This window comes from Panicum virgatum, chromosome 6N, assembly GCF_016808335.1.
Source record: "Panicum virgatum strain AP13 chromosome 6N, P.virgatum_v5, whole genome shotgun sequence".
In the NCBI taxonomy this organism is placed as follows: Eukaryota; Viridiplantae; Streptophyta; class Magnoliopsida; order Poales; family Poaceae; genus Panicum; species Panicum virgatum.
This window is the reverse complement of record NC_053150.1, coordinates 47,559,558-47,581,810: the sequence shown is the minus strand read 5'-3', so window position 1 is coordinate 47,581,810 and position 22,253 is coordinate 47,559,558. Positions and strand designations below refer to the sequence as shown.

At 48.3% G+C, this 22,253-nt stretch overlaps 1 protein-coding gene across 1 annotated transcript; it reads left to right on the top strand.

Annotated features, from left to right (window-relative positions):
* The first annotated feature begins 3,343 nt into the window (after positions 1-3,343).
* Positions 3,344-5,876, top strand: LOC120677505 (protein CUP-SHAPED COTYLEDON 3-like). Its single transcript, XM_039958654.1, has 2 exons — positions 3,344-3,985; positions 4,977-5,876. Exons 1-2 carry the CDS (start codon positions 3,485-3,487, stop codon positions 5,499-5,501), a joined length of 1,026 nt encoding a protein of 341 aa, XP_039814588.1. The 5' UTR covers positions 3,344-3,484; the 3' UTR covers positions 5,502-5,876.
* Positions 5,877-22,253: the final 16,377 nt, after the last annotated feature.

The window sequence follows — 22,253 nt, the reverse complement described above, 5'->3', positions numbered from 1 at the left end:
TTAGCGCGCGCGCGGGGCCTCCTCTCTCTAGCAGCAGCAGCCGGCGGCCGGCCGGCCGGCCGCCCGGGGCAGAGGTCCTGGCCCTGAATGAGGCCAAAGAAAGAATTGGAATCACATCGTTGGCCTGCTGCCTCTGGGCTAGCTCTGGCCACCTTTCTTTTCCCCTCTGCTTCTTCCAACCTTTACTCCGGCCGCCTGATCAGGCTCTCAGGTCGTCGTCGTCTTCTTCCTCGGGGACGACGAACTTTTATGGACTGGTACACGGAGCTGGGGAGCTGCAGTGCCTCACCCTAGTTTCCCTTGTGCTGGAGCGTACCTCCCCCGGCCCATGTGCGGAACCGGGCATGCGTCTTATGATCCTGGGCTTGCCTAATCAGAACATGACATTGACATAAAGCTCAGCTCATGTGTGAGCAACTGAGCATGCCAACATTCCATGGCTGGCTGTAGTAGCCATCAGGAACGACGAGATCGATCTCCATTGTGTGTTGAAAGTTGAAACCGTGCAAGATCTATCGTCACCATTGACGTTTATAGAGCTAGCTAGGAAGCCCTTGATTTTTTTATCTCCATTATTCCAGGGTTGTAGGGCAAGCTGCCCAGATCTTTCTCTTGTTAGTGTTATTCATTCATCTCGTGGCTTCGGTTGGACATCGATCGATTTGTCAAATTGTCATGAACTCTAGTTACGTTAAGTTGTATGTAGAGGAATGTTATTCCGTCGACGTATAAAAATTAGTCGGAGTGGATCCAACGGTGGGTTTAGAGGGGCTCCAGCCCCTTCTACCCCCACTGGATCCATGGAGCCCCTTCTAAGCTCCTCCTACAATTTTCTGACATGAATATACGGTGAGAAAATGCTAAAGTTGTTTAGAAATAGAAGAAAATCCCTTCTAATAATTATCCTGGATCTGCCAAGTTTAGGGACCAACACATTGTAATAATGTAATGTATAGCGCTGAAACTACCGTTGTTGATGCATCTTGTGTCAATTGTCCAAGAATGTAGGGGAACACATTGTAATAAAGTTTGACAGCTTTGCTTTGTTGATCGAACTGGTAAAACAAGTACTGGGATTCCGGAGGCCATGTAGGGGAACAGGAGAAATTGATGGCCATCCTCGTGCAAACTCGCTTCGATCGTCCTCCCAAACCCCGATGCATGCAGCACCTGTCATTCCTTCTTCTGGTAGTCCAAAATAAATGCACAACCAGACAAATGCACCAAGACAGAGACAGTAGCATGTCCACATGTTTGAGAGAGAGAGAGAGAGAGAGAGAGAGAGAGAGAGAGAGAGGTGAAAGTTTGATGGTGCATGCAACTCGCAAGTAGGCCTGCATATGCTCGGTTTATCTTAGTACTAAGTATCACATTGCAAATTAAAGGTAGTGGTAGTGGCACTTGGCAAATGAGCATGCAGATGCAGGTTATCTTCCGATGCAAAAACATCTTAATCTTTATATGTAACTATATATATAGGGTAAATGTGCTGATGGTGCCTTGCAGTACATCGCACCCTGAAAAAGAAGTACACGGCAACAATCTGTACCTGGCATACATGTTTGACTACTCGTGAGGTACATGTCACTACTAAAAAACGTTGATTTGTCCCGGTTGGGAAACCGCTGTTGTCTCGGTTTCCCAACTGGGAACGCCAGTCCGGGACAAAAGGGGGTGCCCTTTTGTCCCGGGTCGGGCAACCGGGACAAAACAGGACCTTTTGTCCCGGTTGGTAACACCAACCGGGACAAAAGGTGCAGCAGCGCCCACGTGGCTGGCGCACCTTTTTTGTCCCGGTTGGTGTTACCAACCGGGATAAAATGTCTTTTTTTTCATGTTTTTTTTTTCTCAATTCTTTTTCTATTTCAATTATACTTTTGCATTTCAATTAAACTTATGTATTGGAATTCAGTGTGTATGATCTCCACTAATATATACATATATATAGTTACTTATATAATATTTGTCCTAGATAGTTTTCATATATAAATTAATTCACTTATATATATATGTATACACATATCTATACATGTGAATTCCTTTACATATGAAAATGTCTAGGACCAATATTATATAAATATATATATACACATATATTATTGGAGTGCTTATATATATAATACATACATACTCCATCATATTTGCATATGTATATTCGTTCTTAATTACATAGTAGAATTCGCCTTTTGGAAATTTAATACATACATACATACTCATAAATAGAAATTTAATACATAGACACACATATATATTTACATAGGTATATTCGTTCTTAATTATATATATACGCGTGTGCAGCTGCAAAAGGCCCACTGCACCATCTGCATCCCCAGTATTTGCTTATACATCTACCTGCACGAATGCACATATATGTGCACAAAATGCCGGTGCAGACGCACTCCATTTCAACATCTCAAGCTCGGAGGTGTGTATGCGCACAACTACACGCATGCATACATACATGTACTACGCATTTGCACGGCGACGAATAAAGGATGTGCGCGTGTGCGTTCCCGGCCTCGTGTTCTTTTTTTTTTCTTTTGTGTTCGGAAGGCGCGTTGCGTCAATGCAAGCATGTATGTTCACTACGTACATGCTGCGTGCCTAGGCAAGTGTAGCCGAGACTTTTCAGCGGCAGCTAGGTAGGTACTAGCTTAGTAGCTAGATGTGCATGTTAGTACGTCGCTACGAAGTGCAACAGTTTCTCGTTAAGCTCCATCAGGTTTTCTCATCGGGCCCGTGCCTCCATGGCCATCCTTTAACCTCACCATTCCTGGTTGCCAACATGCATGGTTGGTTCCATGGGCCGTGTTTGGTTACACGTCCCATCAATTTTACACAAAAAAATAAATATATGTATGGAGTATTAAATAAATTCTATTTGCAAAAATTTTTCAGAGATGAACGTAATTTTTCGAGACGAATCTAATGTCAGTAATTAATTAATAATTTCAACAGTGATGCTATAGTACTTACTCTCTAATCACGCGGTCAAAAGTCTCATTAGATTCGTCTCGCGATTTGCACGGGAGTTGTGGAGGTGGTTTTGTAATTAGACTTCATTTACTACTCTAAATTTCTAGTCAAAGACGAAATTTTTTACATGCCAAACCAAACAATTTGCCTATTTCTTAGTCCTATTTTTTTTGCTCGTTCATCTTCAGCGCAAGGGCGCTCAATCAGTGAGCTATTACACACTTTTAAAGGTGGTTGCTTCTAGGCAAACCTCCTGGCTGTCTTTGCACCCCCACCTCCTTTATGGTCATGGAGGTATGGTAGCTCGCTCCCCACCCACTATAAAGAGCCCCCTTCTTCCTCCACACACACCACACCATAGCTCAGAACTGCATGCTTTTCATCTTGTGCAAAAAAGAAGAGTGACCAAAGTTCTTGGCCAAGAGCTTCTCCCTCCCATTGCTGCTTGCATTGGTCCTTCATCACCTCCTGCTTTTTTATCAGATCCCCACAGCCCCACTACTTGGGTATGCACCACCAGGCCATGGTGGGCGACGCGCTGTGGGATCTGCTGGGGGAGGAGATGGCGGCGGCGGCCGGCGAGCACGGCCTGCCCCCGGGGTTCCGGTTCCACCCCACCGACGAGGAGCTCGTCACCTTCTACCTCGCCGCCAAGGTCTTGAACGGCGCCTGCTGCGGCGTCGACATCGCCGAGGTGGACCTCAACCGGTGCGAGCCGTGGGAGCTCCCCGACGCCGCGCGGATGGGGGAGCGCGAGTGGTACTTCTTCAGCCTCCGCGACCGCAAGTACCCGACGGGGATGCGCACCAACCGCGCCACCGGCGCCGGCTACTGGAAGGCCACCGGCAAGGACCGCGAGGTGCTCAACGCCGCCACCGGCGCCCTGCTCGGCATGAAGAAGACGCTCGTCTTCTACAAGGGACGCGCCCCGCGCGGCGAGAAGACCAAGTGGGTCCTCCACGAGTACCGCCTCGACGGCGACTTCGCCGCCGCCCGCCGCTCCTGCAAGGTACATGCATCCACATGCCATTCTAAAAAAAACAGCCATTTATGATCAATGTTGCATAGCACTGCATGAGTCCATGAACCGATTTCTTTAGGTTTCTTCAGGGAACATTTCTTCAGTTTTTGTTTCTTCAACACTAATTGAGATACCTCAGGTAGCACTGCATTACTCCGTGAATGGGTTTGTTAAGGTTTTAGGGCAGATCTTTTCAGTTTCTGTATCATTGACAGTAGTAGAGATGTGATATCATTGACAAGAAGTAGGAGTTGCAGATATGCTGGCTGCAATGAATGTGGCATGCATGCAAATGCACATAGCTAGAGGGGGACTTGGGTGACATGTACATGCAGATTGATAGACGTATACTTTTGTGCATTCAATGGTGTTAGCTGGTGTGTGTAAGCATGATAATGTGCTAGTAGTACAGCCAGTGTGGCTATGCTCAGCTTCAGGTTCAGGCCTTCAGCAGCAGCATGCATGCTCATGCATGGAGGAGTAGTTCCATCTCTGCTCAAGATCTATTCGCACTGACACACAGTATCCATGGCACCAGCCACAGCCAGTAGCGATTCCTGCTGTTGCTGTGTTCGTGTTGTGCCCTCTGGACAGGGTGCATCATGGATGTACTTTGCTTGCATATCTCCAAATACACCCTCCCTTCCAAGCAAATCTTTGTCTTACAGATAATGAAATCATCCTAAATAAACTAGCAATAGGTGCATCCAGTGTGCTCATTGGCTCTATTTTTTAATCTGTAAAGTAAACGTGCCATCTGCAGAAGTTCTAGTTCAGGATGAAAATTTATATACTAGGACAGTGTGGTCTGTTCTGCCTATGGATCACAATCCACAGAAAATAGTCTTTTTTAGTATTCTATGCCACTGACTGATGATTCGATGAATCTAGCTTCTGTCTTGCCTAGTATAGATCACAATCCACAAAATGTCCTTTTTTATGTATGATTTGCTAAATCTTTTCTTATACATGCACGCAGGAGGAATGGGTGATCTGCAGGATACTCCACAAGGCAGGCGACCAGTACAGCAAGCTGATGATGGTGAAGAACCCCTACTACCTCCCCATGGGAGTGGACCCCTCCAGCTTCTGCTTCCAGCAGGACCCCGCCGCCCCTGCTCTCCCAAACCCTAGCGGCTTCTCGACCGCCGGCCTCTCCTTCCACCACGGCCACCACCCCGGCATGCACCCTCCACCGCTGCCGGCCAACCAGCTCAAGCTCAGCAACGGCCGCGGCTTCCCTGCATCAGCCTGCACGCAGGAGCCGCCGCCGAGCGGCTGCGGCGGCAGCAGCAACGCCGCCGTGGGCATGCCGCCATACCCTCCTCCCTTCACCTCCATCGTCGCTGGCAAGCCGGCCGCGCCGCCGCCCCAGGCGCCCGGGGTCGTCAACGCCGGCGCGCAGGAGCCACCGGCACCATCACCTACCTGGCTGGAGGCTTACGTGCAGCACGGCGGGTTCCTTTATGAGATGGGCCCGGCTGCAGCGCCCAGGGGCGCTTGATCCGGACCGTCGGTCCCTTAGGGTTGTCGCGCTGGTCGATCGGTTTATTACCTCATGATCTTATCTTGCGGTTGCTAGTAGCCGACTTGTGATCTTTCTTTCAGCTTAGTAATTTGCAAGTGCAAGGTTCAGACAAGAGCACTTGTAGCTTAGATATATCTGCCAGTCATTACTTCTTGCTAGCTAGCTCCTTAGTTGTCAACTAATCATGTGTACCTAGTTGGTAACTTGCATGCATGCATTTGGATCATCAGAGAGCAGTGGTAGCAATTGTACTGTTGATCCATCCACATGCAGTGTGCTTGGTAATATGTATCACTTTTGTTTCATTGGCAGTTTGGCACTGAATGGCATGATATCCTTGCTGGTCTGAAATTCAGTGTCCTATAACACGATGTCTGTGAACCTCCAGCAGATCGTGATCCATGCCAATGCCATGAATTCATGTGCATTTTCACATGCATGCTTGTTGATTGAATACAGTACATGTACATCCCTTGGAACAAACTGGCAGTAGTAGGTCTCTGAACAATTTTTTGTTTATGTATATACAGATGAGTACAGTCCTGCAGTGCACCGTGCATGCCTGGGGTGATACGGTATTATTGTTTGTTCAGTCATTCACGAGTAGCAGTACGCAATGATGCATGGCTATGAACAGTGGGGGTAGTATATATGCAAGTATCGATCGGCGGCACTGTTTGCACAGTGCGGTGAGGATTTGGTCCCTGGCGCCAGATCTCTGAAGAGGGCGTGCACACGTTCTGCAACCTGCTGATCGATCCATTATCTATCTGCAATTCATATCATATATATAAAAACATTTAGTTAAAAAAAACACATATCATTTCAAATGATCACACACCACACACATGCAGCTTGAGGTCGTGGGTGAACATTACAAAAGAAGGAAATTAAGGTTTAAAAAGAAGCGGTAGTGTGATCACTGATGACCAGCGATGGATGGAAGGATCGAAAGACATGGGATGTGATTCAGGTCAGGCCGTGAGAGAAAGAGAGGGGCGACGGTGACGGAGAGGATGCAGATCGATGCAGGTGCAGAGTGCATGGCCGGCCGGGGATGATTTGACGGGTTGCAATAATGCTACTGCTTACCAGCTAGGAGTAGCTGCTGCTGATGGCGTCCCGTAGGAATAACGCCGCGCTGGCGCTGCTCCCGCTGCGACTGCGGGGCCAAAGGTGAAAGGTGTGCTCAAGAGCGAGCAGCATGCATGCACCGTGACGTCGTGGTGCGCCTCAGGCGATGGGACGGGGGCGCCGACGACGTGACCCCTAATCGGGCATCGCGGGATGGAATGGATGGGTTGCAGCAGCGGCCAGCGCGCGGCAGCTAGCGATCTCGTCGTCGTCTCTGATCGACCCGGCGCTGCGCCCGCCGCGCGCAAGCTTTGCCGCCGAAGTCAAGCCGATCCAGTACTGCCAGCTTGCGGCTGCCGCTGCGGCGCTGCTTGTTTACCCGGCCGGAGGCAGCTCGCCGGGGTAAAGCTGGGTGTCCGCTCTCGCCGGGCGACGTGTGCGTCAGCCACCGGGCTAGCACTCTAGCTAGCTGCAGTACTGTCTAGCTGGCTCGAAGGGAGGGAAATTTCCCAACGCGGTGTGTTCTTGCATGCATTTCCTGTGCAGAACCAAAGTCAAGATCCAAATCGAGAATAAAAATAGAAATCTATTTTTAAAGGAAAAAAGGCATCATAGTATTACCGAGATGATATGATCAAATTCATAGTTAGACCATATATAGGCATTAGTACAAACATTTCAATTTGTTTCTTTTGAGCAAAGCAAATTTAAACTTGTGCCATTAGTTAAACTAGTTGGTTTTTACCCTTTCAGGTGTGGTGAATCCATATATGGAGGTACAAGCTTTGACAGAATTGCTTTTGTTAGTCGGTGAATGCTGGTCTAGAGATCATAATCACTCTTGGATTTTCGTTTCTGACACTCAGTTACCGTCAGGATTTAGAGCTAACAAACAAATAAAGAAAGTGAAGCTCCTCGGCCACTCGTCGACAACTCTCAGGAAAACTGCAAAATCTTTTTGTGTTGTCTAGTCGTTGATTACTCTATCATCATCTCAATAGTGGTTCTATAAGTACTAGTTCTATGACACGATTGAATCCACTATATTAGTTCTATAAGCACTAGTATTCCAACTGAGGTGAGGTTGAAGCTGAAAAGGAATTAAACTAACCCCTGCTAAACAAAATTACCGTGCTAATCCACCCCAGGATTTTACGGTTCTACCCCTAGTTATTACAAGCAGCCGCGACGCGTGAACAGTGTTGGCCGGCTTGTTACGAACTGTCGGTCCATCAACTCCGGCCGGCCGGCCACCGACTTGTCGCTTGCATTGCTTGCTCTCTGCAGCCGTAGATGGTAAGCGCTCTTGGCCGGCCGCGGCGTCCACTGCAGAAACTGGGCTGGAACTGTTGCACAGATCTTTCTACAGGACGGCACTGTACCAAGGGGCAAGGGTTCTTCAGCGCGCGGCTACTGTTCCCTGCCTGAGATGTCAAAGCGTCGGATCGGCCGGGCAAGGCCGCGAGGATGAATCCAAGCGAAGTCGACGGCCCCGATGACATCCCAAAAGCACCAAAAGTAAAGCATGCATGGCGTGCCATCTCGGCATCTGAGCGAACGTTTCTGGAGAAAACATAGGAACTTTGTTCCATTCTAGTCGTGTAGAAAAATTCCATGCAGAACAAAACAAGCTGAAAGTTGTCTCTGTCGCTGTCCTTTGTTCTAAATTTTACACGGGTCGTTTAGGGACTGTTTGGAACATAGGAATAAAAAACACAAGAATAGAAAAAAATGCAGGAATAGGAGGAGTGTGTAGTGGTAAAACAGAGGAAAGGAAAAACGCAAGAAATAACTAAGGAGTGATGTTGGGAACGCAAGAATAAAAACACAGGAAAAATCACTTTTGATGGATCCCATGGTAGTGATTAACACAGGAAACAAGGGCCAAATGTCATGGGCTGTGTACCCGGCGCCTAGGCCTCCTAGGCGACTCGGGGGTGGTTCTTCGTGGCAGCTAGGGTTTCCTCCTCCTTTGATCCTTCCCTCCCACGTTCCCTGATCGGATCGCTCATCGCGATCGATCGTCGAGTACACGTCCCATCCCTCCTTTGTGTCCATGTCAAATTCTCCGGTCCGGAGCCCAGCCTAAGATCTGCTAGCCAACCCTAGTTGACCGTGGCCAGTGCCGTTCGGATCGGGACAGCACCGACGGTTGCGCCGGGGAAGATGGAGTCGGTGGAGGAGATGATGGGGCGTATGCAGCTGACGGCGGCGGAGAGGAAAGGGATCAAGATCGGCGGAGGTAGCGCATCTGGTGGAGGGCAGGTCATGCCACAAGCCCTAGGGAAAGTGTTCTCAGAGAAACTCGTGCATGGAGAGGGCTTGGCCCAGACGTTGGGGAAGATCTGGTGCCCGATCAAGGGCATCAATTGCAAGGATCTCGGTGAAAACCGATTTCTGATCACTTTCCTCCAACCCGCTGGGAAGTGGCGGGCGTTAGAGGAGGGCCCGTGGATGTTCGGGAAAGATCTCGTGGTGATGGTTGATTTCGACGAGCAGAAGACACTGGAGGAGATGCAGTTCGCTTTTCACCCCGATCTGGGTGAGAGCCATGAAGATGCCGCTCGGTATGATGAACAGGATGACGGGGAAGGCGATAGGTGGTGAGATCGGAGAGTTTATGGCCATGGAGGAGAATGATGATGGAACAGTAATTGGGCAATTCTTGAGAATAAATGTCAGGTTGGATATCCGAAAACCTCTGATGAGAGGCGTTATTTTGCATGTTGGCAAGGAGGAGAAACCGATGTGGTGCCCACTAGTGTATGAATTTCTCCCGGATTTTTGTTACACATGTGGGATTATAGGGCATGTTGATAAAAACTGTGAGGTAGTTTTGAAGGAAGGGGAAGTACAACAGTTCTCGAAAGCCCTACGTTTCATACCGGAGAAAAAGAAGTGGGAGGATGGTAGCTCGGAGAGATCAGGGAGTGGAAGGTATGTGCCGCCATGGAGGAACAATGGTAAAGGCTTTCCAGCTGGAGACAGTAAAAAACGATCAGGTAGTGATAGTCTGTCGTGGAGAAAGGAGGAAGGTAGGAATGCGGGTAGAAAGAGTAGTAACAATGAGGCAGATGAGAAGGAGGTGACAAGCCCGATCAAAACTACTGTAATTCAGGAGGCTGATGGGCGGGCAAAGAAAGCTCTTTTCCAACTGGAGGCGAGCAAGGGCGATGGGAATGATCTGACAAAGGACGTGAGTGTTAAGGATGCAAAGGGGAAGGAGATTGATGATAACGAACAGGAGTCAGGTGGGTCAAAAATAAAGAAAAGAGGAACCTATAAGAGAAGGGCCCATGATTTGCAGGAGGGGGCACTAGGTTCTGGTGACAAAGTAAATTCTGGCAGGAAGAGATCGGTAGATGACATGGAGGTGGAGGTGAACACTGATGAGGCTGGAAAGGAGGATGAAGGGATGACCGAGACGGCGAACAAGAAAGCACGTGTGGCGGGGCTGGCGGACCAGCCCTGCGCGGATCAATGAAGCTAGTGGCATGGAACTGCCGGGGGTTGGGAAACCGCCCGGCAGTTCGTAGTCTTCTGGAGCTACAGAAGACGGAGAATGCGGACATCCTTTTCCTGTCAGAGACAAAGCTTGATAGGAGAAGGATAGAGAGATTTAGGTGGTTGTTGGGACTGACGAACCTGGTGTTCAAGGAAGCGGCTGGAAAGGGGGGATGACAGTGTTTTGGCGGACTGGGGTTGATGTGACACTTCGGAACATGTCGAAGTACCACATTGACATGGAGGTGAAGGGTGAGGATGGGTATGGGTGGCGTTTTACTGGAGTGTATGGAGAATCACACCACGATCAAAAATAGAAAACGTGGGACGATCTCCTGAGCATTAAAGAGACACCGCCAAAGCCATGGTTGTGCGCAGGGGATTTAAACGAAATTCTGTCTGCAAATGAGAAGGAGGGGGGGCGAGTCCGGAGCCAAGGGAATATGGATCGCTTCCGTGATGTGCTAATGGAATGTGACCTGCATGATCTCGGTTTTGAGGGTGACATTTTCACGTGGAGGAACCACAATCATATAGCCGAGGATTACATTTGGGAGAGGCTGGATAGGGCTATGGCCAACAACTTGTGGAGGAGACACTTCCCCTCTGCAAGGGTTATACACGGGGATCCACGTCATTCTGATCATAGGCCTCTGATCATTGTGACAGACCGCCCTCCGGACATGATGCGCAGTGGTAGAGGTACGAAACCGTTCCGCTTTGAAGCGAGCTGGCTAGCGGAGGACAAATGTGCGGATGTGGTGACAGACTCTTGGAAAACCGCAACAGAAGGAGGTATGTCTTCAGTCTATGAAGCGATCAAAGCTGTCTCAAACAGCTTAAATGACTGGAGTACAAATGTCTTGGGTGATTTGGAGAAAAGGGCAAAGAAGCTCAAAATTGATTTGGAGAAATGTAGAAGAAGAAGTATATCGAGTGACCAGGTGGCTTGCGAGCAAATCCTGAGATACAAGCTGGAGAAGGTGCAAGAACAAATAGACACATATTGGCGTCAGAGGGCGCATGTGAGGTGGCTAGAGAAAGGGGACCGTAATACATCATTTTTCCATGCGGTGTGTTCGGAGAGAAGGAGAAGCAATAGAATTGGGCGGTTGAGGAAGGATGATGGGAGCTGGGTGGAGGAGGAGGTGGAGAAGAGGAGTTTTATCACTAACTATTTCATGTCTCTTTTCAGGACAAATGGCCCGATTGACTCCCATGAACTCACAGATGTAGTTCAAAGGAAAGTCACTGAAGAGATGAACAACTCCCTCATAAAGGAGTTTACACCGGAGGAGGTGAAAGCAGCGGTGGATTCTATTGGAGATCTGAAAGCTCCGGGTCCGGATGGGATGCCGGCTGTCTTCTACAAACAATTCTGGGATGTAATCGGTGAAAAGGTGACGAAGGAAGTCCTGGACGTGCTTAACGGTGGCCTGATCCCGGAGGGATGGAACGAAACGACGATAGTACTGATCCCAAAGGTGAAAAACCCTGACAAACTGAAAGATTTAAGGCCCATTAGCCTCTGTAATGTCATCTATAAAATTGTGTCCAAAGCACTAGCGAACAGACTGAAGCAAATCCTCCCAGAGGTGATATCCCCAGCCCAAAGTGCTTTCGTCCCAGGTCACCTTATTTCCGATAACATTCTGATAGCTTATGAGCTGACGCACTATATGAAGCAAAAGAAGAAAGGGAAGGAGGGGTTTGTTGCCGTCAAATTGGATATGAGCAAGGCATATGATAGAGTGGAGTGGCATTTCCTAGCTCAAATGATGGAGAAAATGGGGTTCCACCAGCGTTGGATCAACGTAGTAATGAAGTGTGTGTCATCGGTTTCGTATAAAATTAAGGTTAATGGTGAATTAACTGAAGCTTTCAAACCAGAGAGGGGTTTACGCCAAGGTGATCCGTTGTCACCATATCTATTCCTGTTGTGTGCCAAGGGTTTTTCAGCCATGTTGCAGAGAGCTGAGGAGAATGGAACGATGAGGGGGGGTGAAGGTCTGCCCGAGAGCTCCCAGTGTCACATTTGTTATTTGCCGACGACTCGTTGATTTTGTTTCGTGCAAATAGAAGTGATGCACAGCAGCTACAGAGCATCTTACATCTATATGAGGAGTGCTCGGGTCAGATGATAAACAAGGACAGGTCGGTTGTCATGTTCAGTAGTAACACTGATGATTGCAGGAAGCAGGAGGTGATGCAAGAGCTGGGAATTACAAAGAAAACAATGAATGAAAGGTATTTGGGCTTACTTGTTCATGTGGGAAGATCCAGATCATCGGTGTTTGCATATTTGAAGGATAGAATATGGAAGAGAATACAAGGTTGGAAGGAAAAATTACTCTCAAGAGCTGGTAAAGAGGTCCTGATCAAAGCAGTTGCCCAAGCTATACCAACCTTTGCCATGGGGTGCTTTGACTTAACAAAAAACATGTGTGATCAGATTAACACCATGATTTGTAAATACTGGTGGAGTAGCTAGGATAAAGAACATAAGATGCGCTGGATCAATTGGGAAACTCTGGCAAAACCGAAGAAGGAGGGTGGTCTTGGATTCAGGGATATACATACCTTTAATTTAGCCATGCTAGCAAAGCAGGGCTGGAGGCTGCTACAGAACCCTGGGTCCTTGTGTGCGCAGGTGTTAGGGGCAAAATATTTCCCAGCAGGAGATGTAATGAAAGCCAAAAGTAAGAGTGGTGCTTCATATACTTGGAGTAGTATACATAAGGGCATATAGCTTTTGAAAAATGGATTGATATGGAAAATAGGAAATGGTAGAAGCGTGAACATCTGGAAGGACCCATGGATCCCTCGGGAATGGACCAGGCAACCAATGGCACCAAGAGGTAACAACCTGATTAGCACAGTGGATGAACTCATTGACCCGACCACTAGAGATTGGGATAGGCAACTGGTCCACCAAACTTTTATACAGCATGACGCCCAGATCATACTGGCAATTCCAGTGCATCAGGACCTGGAAGATGTGTCGGCATGGCACTATGATGCTAGGGGATTGTTCTCTGTCCGCTCAGCCTACAAGGTGCAGAAGGAACACAACCAAAGAAGGAGTAGAAGGGGCAGTCAATCATCGTCAGGAGGGAGCACTCTAGAAAGTGATCACTGGGACAGACTATGGAAGCTAAAATGTCCTGGAAAGATAAACCATTTCTTTTGGAGATTGGCCCATGACTCCTTGGCTTTGAGAATGAATCTGGAAAAAAGAGGAATGGAGCTGAACACAAAATGTGTGATGTGCAATAGAAGAGGAGAAGAAGGTGGTCACCTGTTTTTTGGTTGCAAGTCAGTCAGACCTATCTGGCAAATGCCGGGGTTAGGAGAAGCTTGAGAGAAACTGAGCAATACCTCCTCAGCAAGAGATGCTGTAAGAACCATCCTAGATTTTGATGAGAGGAAGAGACTGCTGGCTGTTACCTTCATGTGGCATTGGTGGCTTGAAAGAAATCGAGTAAGAGAAGGAGATCAGAGAATGGAAGCCTCATAGTTGGCTTATATTGCTCAGAAGAACACTAACAAGTTTCAGGCAATAGGCGGTGGTTGTGCAGAAGCAAAACAAAGGGAAAAGAAACGGTGGAAAAGGCCACCACATGAGGTGCTGAAAATAAATTGTGATGGGGCTTTCAGAAGCGAAACCATGACAGGCGGCTGGGGTTTTGTGATCAGAGATGACTCTGGTATAGCGATTAAAGCCGGAGCAGGGATGTCGAGGGCTTTTGGGGGTACCCACAGCCGGGTGGCGGAACGCACCCGCCTATTCTCCGAGGGGGAGTACTCGGGGAAGTGCTAAGCTATTAGGCCGATCTAGCTTGGGGGCAAGAACACATGAACACACGGATTTAGAGTGGTTCGGGCCGCCGGAGCGTAATACCCTACGTCCACTAAGTGGTGTATTGCACTAGGTATGAATGAGTCTATCCTCTGCCTAGTTGGGCTTGAGTTCTTTCCTAACGGGCGCCTCCCTTTTATAGAGCAAGGGGACGCGTACACAGTCGTTAGACCCCGACAGGTGGGTCTAACGTGGATGTATAGTATACTGCACGGGAAGCTTTAATGGAGCTACAATGGGTGAGGATCTCTTCTCGGATATGCTTCATCGCCCTGTAGACTCTCTGACCGAGGAGAGTCCTTATTGTCCCATCGGCAAGGCGCCCGTTGGGGTGATGTAGCTTGCGGCGTAGGCTGCTGGGTCTACCGTGTAGGCGTCATAACGGGCAAAAGCCGTCTACCGCATTGAATGCGGTAGGTAGGCGAGTCTTTCAGTGGAAGCCAAGTGGTAGCGCGCGCGTGCCCGCACCTGTGGACACATGGCGGCTTCGGACCCAGGCGGGGTGTCGGTTCTACCCGCCGAGGGGTCCGGATAGTATATGGGGGTCCGGGACCCGGCGGGGGTCGGGGGCCCCCAGCGGTTTCGGCGGAGGGCTACCTCCTTCCTGGACACATGGCGTCATCGGACCCTCCCCGAGCGGGGAGCGGGTCCGGAGCCATTTGCCGGGAGAGTAGGGCTCCGGACCACAGGGGTCCGACTGCTCGGCCGTCAGGGCATAGCTAAGAATAACTACGAGACCCTTGCCTAGACACAGCAAGAGGGGGTACCCCAGTCCTGGGGTACTGACAAGGGAATTGTGCACACCTAATGGATGCACTTCACGCTGAGATGCTTGCCATTCTAGTTGGCGTTCGAGCAGTAGGAGATTTGGGAATAAGCAAAGTGGTAGTTGAGACGGACTCAATGCTGGCGCAATTAGCTCTGACGACTTCTACCTTCTCTCTGGCACCCGTGGGTGGTATTGTGTACGAGATTAAGTACTTGATGAATTTGTTTTTCAATTCTTTACAAGTGGTGTTTTTCCCTAGAGATTGTAATAGGGTGGCGCCAGTGGCGGAGCCAGAAATTTGCGGCTGGGTATGCCAAACATAAAAAAAAATCGAAGCTAATACACAGTATAGTTGACGATAAGTTGCATAACAAATTCATAATCGCACCGTTCGGCTACTGTTGCAGCTGCCACCGCCATTTTGCGATGCCGCAACACGCGGTAGCTGTAGCCGAGCGTGCAATAATAGTGCAGTTGAACGGTGCGAATAACAACCGGTGGTGGCCTCCTTCGCACTGATGCTAGGGCGCTGGCACTGGGACGGCGAGGGGCTTGCGGCCTACCCCTGCCGGAGTTGTCGTTGCCGAGTTGGGGAGGTGATCAGGATGAGAGAGCCGGACGCCGGTCGCCGGAGTGCCGCCAGACGCCGATCTAGGGGACAGGCGAAGGGCCGCGGGCCGAAGGCGGAGGGCTCAGATCCGAGGGCCGGAGGTGCAGTGGGGCGAACACGGGGGGCTCAGGGCGAGCCGCGAGCAGAGACGGAGAGAATGATTCTTTTGCATTTGGGGCTTTCTTGCTAGGCTTTGTTGAATTGGGTCCATAAGTTGTATATGATACTCCCTCCGTTCCAAAATAAGTATAGTTTTTGGCATTCAAATTTTGTCCCACAAAGAATGCAGTTTTAGCTTGTAATGAAATCCATCTAATTAAAGGAATATCAAGTATACCAAGAAAGCATTGCATAAAAGAACGTATAGAGCAAATCAAATATTCAGTAGATATTATTTTTTTAGTTTCAATGTCTATGCATTCATTAAGGATCCAGAAACCCAAATAAATAATACAGTTTTCAATCACAATTGGTAGAAATAATTATGGGTAACAAAGTCATTTTTTTTAATGAGTAATGTGTTTGAATTTTCTAAAACTACACTCTTTGTGCAATGAAGAGAGTATATACATCTATGAATACATGTTGACATTTTCCCCTAAATCTTGGGTATGCCTAGGCATACAGGGGCCCTGGCGCCGCCCCTGAGTGGCGCACGCTGTGGCGGCGCTTGGTTGTAAGTGTCCTCCCGATACTGTCGGCTCATGGGATGGCATGCCTCCGGGCTTGGAGGATCTAGTGACCTGTGATATCACTGAGTCATCGGTTTAATGGAATGAAAATTCCTTCAAAAAAAAAAGATTAACACAGGAAACAATGAAGGCAGTACTCGGCTCCGTGTGGAAGCATGTTGTGGCCAGATTCCTATATCCTTTGATTAACTCGTTTCTCTCTCTCGATGTGGGTGTTGTCTCGGGCAACCACGAAAACTTAAGTCCGAGTGAATGTTTTGCTTCCTGTGTTTTGTGGAGGAATGCTACCCTTTCCATAGGAACGGCAAGCTCTATTCCTGTGATCCAAACAGCTGGTGACGTCATCAAACCATAGGAATCTAGTTCCTTCGAAATTCCTTTGAGTTTCCTCCATTCCAAACGGGGCTTAGCTTTTGTCCCAAACCGTGCCTATCTAACTTTCATTGACTTCGTATAAAGGTTAGTTTAAGTTGAAGAAATTGGTCTTCTTCTCTTTTTTTGAAATAAAGAAATTGGACTTCGGATAATAAAGCTACTGAAACAATTTTGGGATAAAGGAAGCACACTGTGTGATTCCTACCAAAGTTTTACACGCACCCTGTTCGGTGTACATAGATGGATCCATACACCCTGCGGCTCTGCCCGTGAGTCCGTGACGTCACTGCATTGCAATCGGGCTATGCTTCGCGCTGGGCCACAGTCCACCCGACAAGAACGCACCAGGGCGGGTGGACCGAAAGCCTGTTAAGCCTTGACAGGCCGGCGCCTCTGTTTATTCTTTTTGGCCCACATAGCGCTTGTCCATGAAGTTCTCGCCAGTCGCCGCATCGAATCTCTGCCGCAGGCCCTCCATCCAACGGTTGAGAGGACCTTGACACTGGACGGTAAATGAAGTACCGTCCGGGTGGTCGGTACATGAAACGCCGTCCACCCCGACCTGGGTCGCTGCTCGCTCCGTGGCTCCCCGCCGGCGCGCTCCAGTTGGCCTCCGCCGCCGCGCCCGGTGTCCCAGATGACCGCATCCATCAAAGAGGAAGAGAAGGTACGCGCATGCACAGGCGAGAGCTAGCCGTTCCCCGTGAAAGTAGTTCTCCTCGATGGCTCGATCGCCGTCGTCCGACGCTGTGCATGGTGAGATGGTGACCGCGTCCATGGCCTCCGACGGTATCCTCTCGGTCCCGCACGCGGCGGGCCTCGTCGGCGGTCGGCGTGAGGCGGGAGGCCGGTGGGGATCGCGTCGCCGCGGATGGCGTGCGCGGCGTGGCCATGCTCGCGGCTCATGCAGTCACTCCGCTGACCGATCGATCCTTCGTCCCACGTGCAGTCGTGCTGAATGCCTCCGTGCTCCAGACTCCAGTACGGGGCACGGGGCGCATGAACCGGAGTCTGCTCGGCCGGCGAGCCTGTGTTGCTCGTCTGCAAGGGTGCCAAGGAGCCAGTCTACCGGAATGCCGGATCACCTGTAACTGTAAACGATGAAATGCGCGCAGGAATGCTAGATGTATCAGTGAAATCGTTGTGTATCAGGCACATAATAATGCTCTGACACTACATGCTAAATGTAATACTGATGTTCAGCTCAATTCATCGACCCACCCACAACATGACACATTGCGGCTCCCAAGCAAGCCTGAAACCTATGCCCAACCACTGATGCCCAATGCATGATGCAACTCACGGCTGCCTGGTAATCACCTGAACTACTGAAGATGCCGGCAGCTGAATCACTTGTTCAAGCTGGGTTGCCACTGTAGTATCGGAGTCCTGTGTTAAATGGTTTGTATCGGAGTGGATTGCAAAGACCTGCGGGATTCAGACCTTGATTTGGAAGAACTTTTGGCGAAGGACTAGGCATTCATGGAATATTGTTGTCCACTTTTGCTGACAAGTGACAACCCAAACAGGTCTGAATTGAAGATGGGCTAGGGAATGGCATTGATCTTCTTGTTCACATCCCTGTCCATTGGCATGCTTGTTAACATTAATGTTTCTTTTTCAGAATATCAGATGAGAAATGAAACAAGAGTTTGTTTCTTTGTACCCTAAGCTGTATTGTTCTCACAATATTTGTAGACAATGTAATTGTCCAGATAATACAGTTTCCGTTTCTTCTCATGTCTGTTGCGTATGCTGGATATCTGTTGCATTGCAAAAGCTTTGGTATGGATACCATTGACTTGACCCCAAGATGCATTTTTTGTCATATTTCTGGTTATTTCCAGATTTTGGTGTTATCACTTATGCTATGCCCTAAGCTTCAGTTCTTTTTCGTCAGTTCCATGATCAACATCTCGAGTAAAATGTAAATCACCTTTACTTTGCTTAACTTCTTTTTACTGGGTAAGGGATTTGGACCACCTCTGATCACACATGCTGACATGCATCTAAATACATTCCAGAATGTCATGTTATTTGTAGCTCTTTTTATCAGTATGCTGAACACCTAGGTTCATTGAAGCCTGTTCCAATGTTTTTTTGTGTTAAAATAGCAATTCAAGTCCAATATTGTCTTATATAGCTCAGTTTCTGAATGGAAACAATAGCACATGTCATTTCTGGAAACCAACAAAAATGGTCAGGCAGAGTACACTAGTTAAAAGCCAACCTGATGCTGTTGCTAAATATTATATCAGAGCTTTACCCCTTCATTCATGTAAAATATATATGGAGCCAATCTAAAATTAACTCTATGAATTCAGGACTTATTCACATTCCAATGAAGAAAAAATGTTTCAACAGAGTGTTCTCGTGACATAATGTGCATCCTTCTTTATATGAAACGGAAAACACTATGTCATTAAGAATGATCTACCAGAAATGGTTTCATGTACTGTACATTCAGAATAAACAACATCACAGCCAGCTCCTACTAGCATGAGACTACCAGGTGTATCAGCTAACTCTGTTCTAGACTAGATCACTAGAGAAGGAAATAGCAGTCGCCAGTATATGTACAATCAGTAGCCATGGCAGGTGCAGAAATAAAAATACAGATTGTAAAATTCTGCAAACGTTTCATATGAATTTTCTTGGCAAAACAGGTCCAGACCAAGATCATGTTGAACTAAAGCCATTTAGGGCAGATGTTCACATGCCCTTACATTAGGACAATATACAGCAAGTAATTTACATAGTTAATCTGAACTCTGAAGCATCATTTCCTCCGAGCAGGAACAAAAGGGGAAAGAAAAGCTGCCTAATCATGCTTACAACTGCTTTGCATTTAATTTCTTCAAAATAGTGTTAACTTGCTATGATAAGTGAGCAAGGGTACGATCATGACCTAGGTACGATGATAAGTGAGCAAGGGTCGGGTCGTCACCTGAATGGCGCGCTACATCTACGCCCGGGTGTAGTGAAAAATGAGCAAGAGTCTTCGCACTTCCCTCGACGGGTGCGAAGGGTAAGGAAGCTAGCCGAGCCAATTAGGATTCGTATAGTTAGTTGGAACGTAGGGTCCCTAACGGGTAAGTTGCGAGAGCTAGTTGATGTAGCAATTAGGAGGCGTGTAAATATTCTATGCGTTCAGGAGACTAAATGGAAGGGCCAGAGGACGAAGTAGGTTGAGGATACTGGCTTCAAGCTTTGGTACACGGGAGCAACTCCGGGTAGGAATGGTGTAGGCATCTTGATTGATAGGAGCCTTAAGGATGGAGTCGTAGAGGTTAGAAGGCAAGGCGACCGGATTATCCTAATCCAGTTGGTAGTTGGAGATTCGGTTTTGAATGTGATCAGTGCCTATGCCCCTCATGTAGGTCTTAGTGAGAGCACCAAGATGCAGTTCTGGGAAGATCTAGATAGCATGATTAATACCGTGCCTACCAGCGAGAAACTCTTCATAGGAGGAGATCTCAACGGCCATGTGGGTGCGACTAATGTAGGGTTCGAGCGAGTGCACGGGGGTTTTGGGTACGGTAGCAGGAGTCAAGAGGGGGAGGATGTGTTGAACTTCGCGTTAGCCTACGACTTGTTGATAGCGAATACCGTGTTTAAGAAGAGGGAATCCCATCTTGTGACGTTTCGTAGTGGACAACACTCGAGCCAGATCGACTTTATCCTTGCTAGGAGGGAGGATAGACGTGATTGCTTAGATTGTAAGATGATACCTGGGGAGTGTGTTGTCCCTCAACACAAGCTTGTGGTGGCGGACTTTCGTCTTCGGGTATGTGTCCACCGGGACAAACGTGCCAAGATTGCGAGAACAAAGTGGTGGAAGCTTAGAGGGGAAGCGGCACAAGCGTTTAAGGAAAGGATGCTAGGTGAGGGGCCTTGGGAAGAAGGAGAAGACACATATGACATGTGGCTAAAGATGGCAACATGTGTTCGGAAGGTGGCCTCAGAGGTGTTTGGCGTGAGTAGGGGAGGCAAACAGGAGGGGAAAGACATCTGGTGGTGGAATGACGAGGTGCAAAGGGCTATTAAGGAGAAGGAGTGTTTCAAGCGCCTCCACCTTGACAAGAGTGCAGCCAACATCGAGGGCTATAAATTAGCGAAGAGGGTTGCAAAGCGAGCTGTGAATGTAGCAATGGGTAAGGCGTATGATGACCTGTATCAGCGGCTAGGCACGAAAGAATGGGAGAATGACATTTATAGGATGGCTAGTATCCGCGAGCGGAAGACAAGGGACATCAACCAAATCAAATGCATTAAGGATGGGACAGATCGACTGCTAGTGAAGGATGAGGAGATCATGGATAGATGGAGAGAGTACTTCGACAAGTTGTTTAATGGGGAGAATGAGGGCCCTACCCTTGAGTTAGATGACTCTTTTGACGATACCAACAGACGTTTTGTGAGGAGAATTCAGGAGGTAGAGATCGGGGAGGCTTTGAAGAGGATGAAGGGAGGTAAATCGATGGACCCTGATGGTATCCCCATTGAGGTGTGGAGATGCCTAGGAGATAGAGCAATAGTATGATTAACTAAGCTTTTTAATCTCATTTTTCGGTCAAACAAGATGCCGGAAGAATGGAGAAGTATATTAGTACCTATCTTCAAAAACAAGGGTGATTTTCAAAGTTGTACTAACTACCGTGGGATTAAACTGATGAGCCATACGATGAAGCTTTGGGAGAGGGTTATCGAGCATCGCCTAAGAAGAGTGACAAGTGTGACCCAAAACCAATTTGGGTTCATGCCTGGAAGGTCAACCATGGAGGCGATTTTCTTAATACGACAATTGATGGAGAGATATAGAGAACATAAGAAGGACTTGCACATGGTCTTCATTGACCTTGAGAAGGCATATGACAAAGTACCGAGAAATGTCATGTGGTGGGCCTTGGAGAAGCACAAAGTCCCAACTAAGTACATTACCCTCATTAAGGATATGTACAAGGATGCGACGACGTTTGTCCGGACATGTGATGGCAACACCACTGACTTTTCTATTAACATAGGCCTACACCAGGAGTCAGCATTAAGCCCTTATTTATTTGCTTTAGTGATGGATGAGGTCACAAGGGATATACAAGGTGAGATCCCTTGGTGTATACTCTTTGCTGATGATGTGGTGCTAGTTGACGAGAGTAGGGCAGGGGTTAATAGGAAGTTAGAGCTGTGGAGACGCACGTTAGAGTCGAAAGGGTTCAGACTTAGTAGGACCAACACCGAGTACATGATGTGCGATTTCAGCGCGACTAGGCATGAGGGGGGAGACGTTAGTCTAGATGGACAAGTGGTGGTCCAGAAGGATACTTTTCGGTATTTAGGATCGGTGCTACAAAAGGATGGCGACATTGATGAAGATGTTAGGCATAGAATTTCAGCTGGCTGGTTGAAATGGTGGCAAGCTTCTGGCATCCTTTGTGACAAGAGGGTGCCACAAAAGCTAAAAGACAAATTCTATAGGACATCAATTCGTCCGGCGATGCTATACGGTGCTGAATGTTGGCCTACAAAAAGGCGACATGTCCAGCAACTGAGTGTAGCAGAGATGCGGATGTTGCGGTGGTTTTGCGGGCACACAAGGAGGGATAGAGTCTGGAACGAAGTTATTCGGGATAGGGTCGGAGTGGCACCAATTGAGGAGAAACTTACCCAGCATCGGCTGAGATGGTTTGGACATGTCCAACGAAGGCCTCCTGAGGCGCCGGTGCGTAATGGGGTTCTTGAGCGGGTCGATAATGTAAAGAGGGGTAAAGGTAGACCTAAACTGACGTGGGATGAGTCGGTTATGAGAGACCTTACGGATTGGAATATCTCTAAAGAGATAGCTTTG

Bases quoted from the DNA above. Each gene is read 5' to 3' on its own strand.
- LOC120677505 (XM_039958654.1), top strand. From the start codon at position 3,485: ATGCACCACCAGGCCATGGTGGGCGACGCGCTGTGGGATCTGCTGGGG. The intron at 3,986-4,976 runs GTACATGCATCC...ACATGCACGCAG, and splicing joins CCGCCCGCCGCTCCTGCAAG to GAGGAATGGGTGATCTGCAG.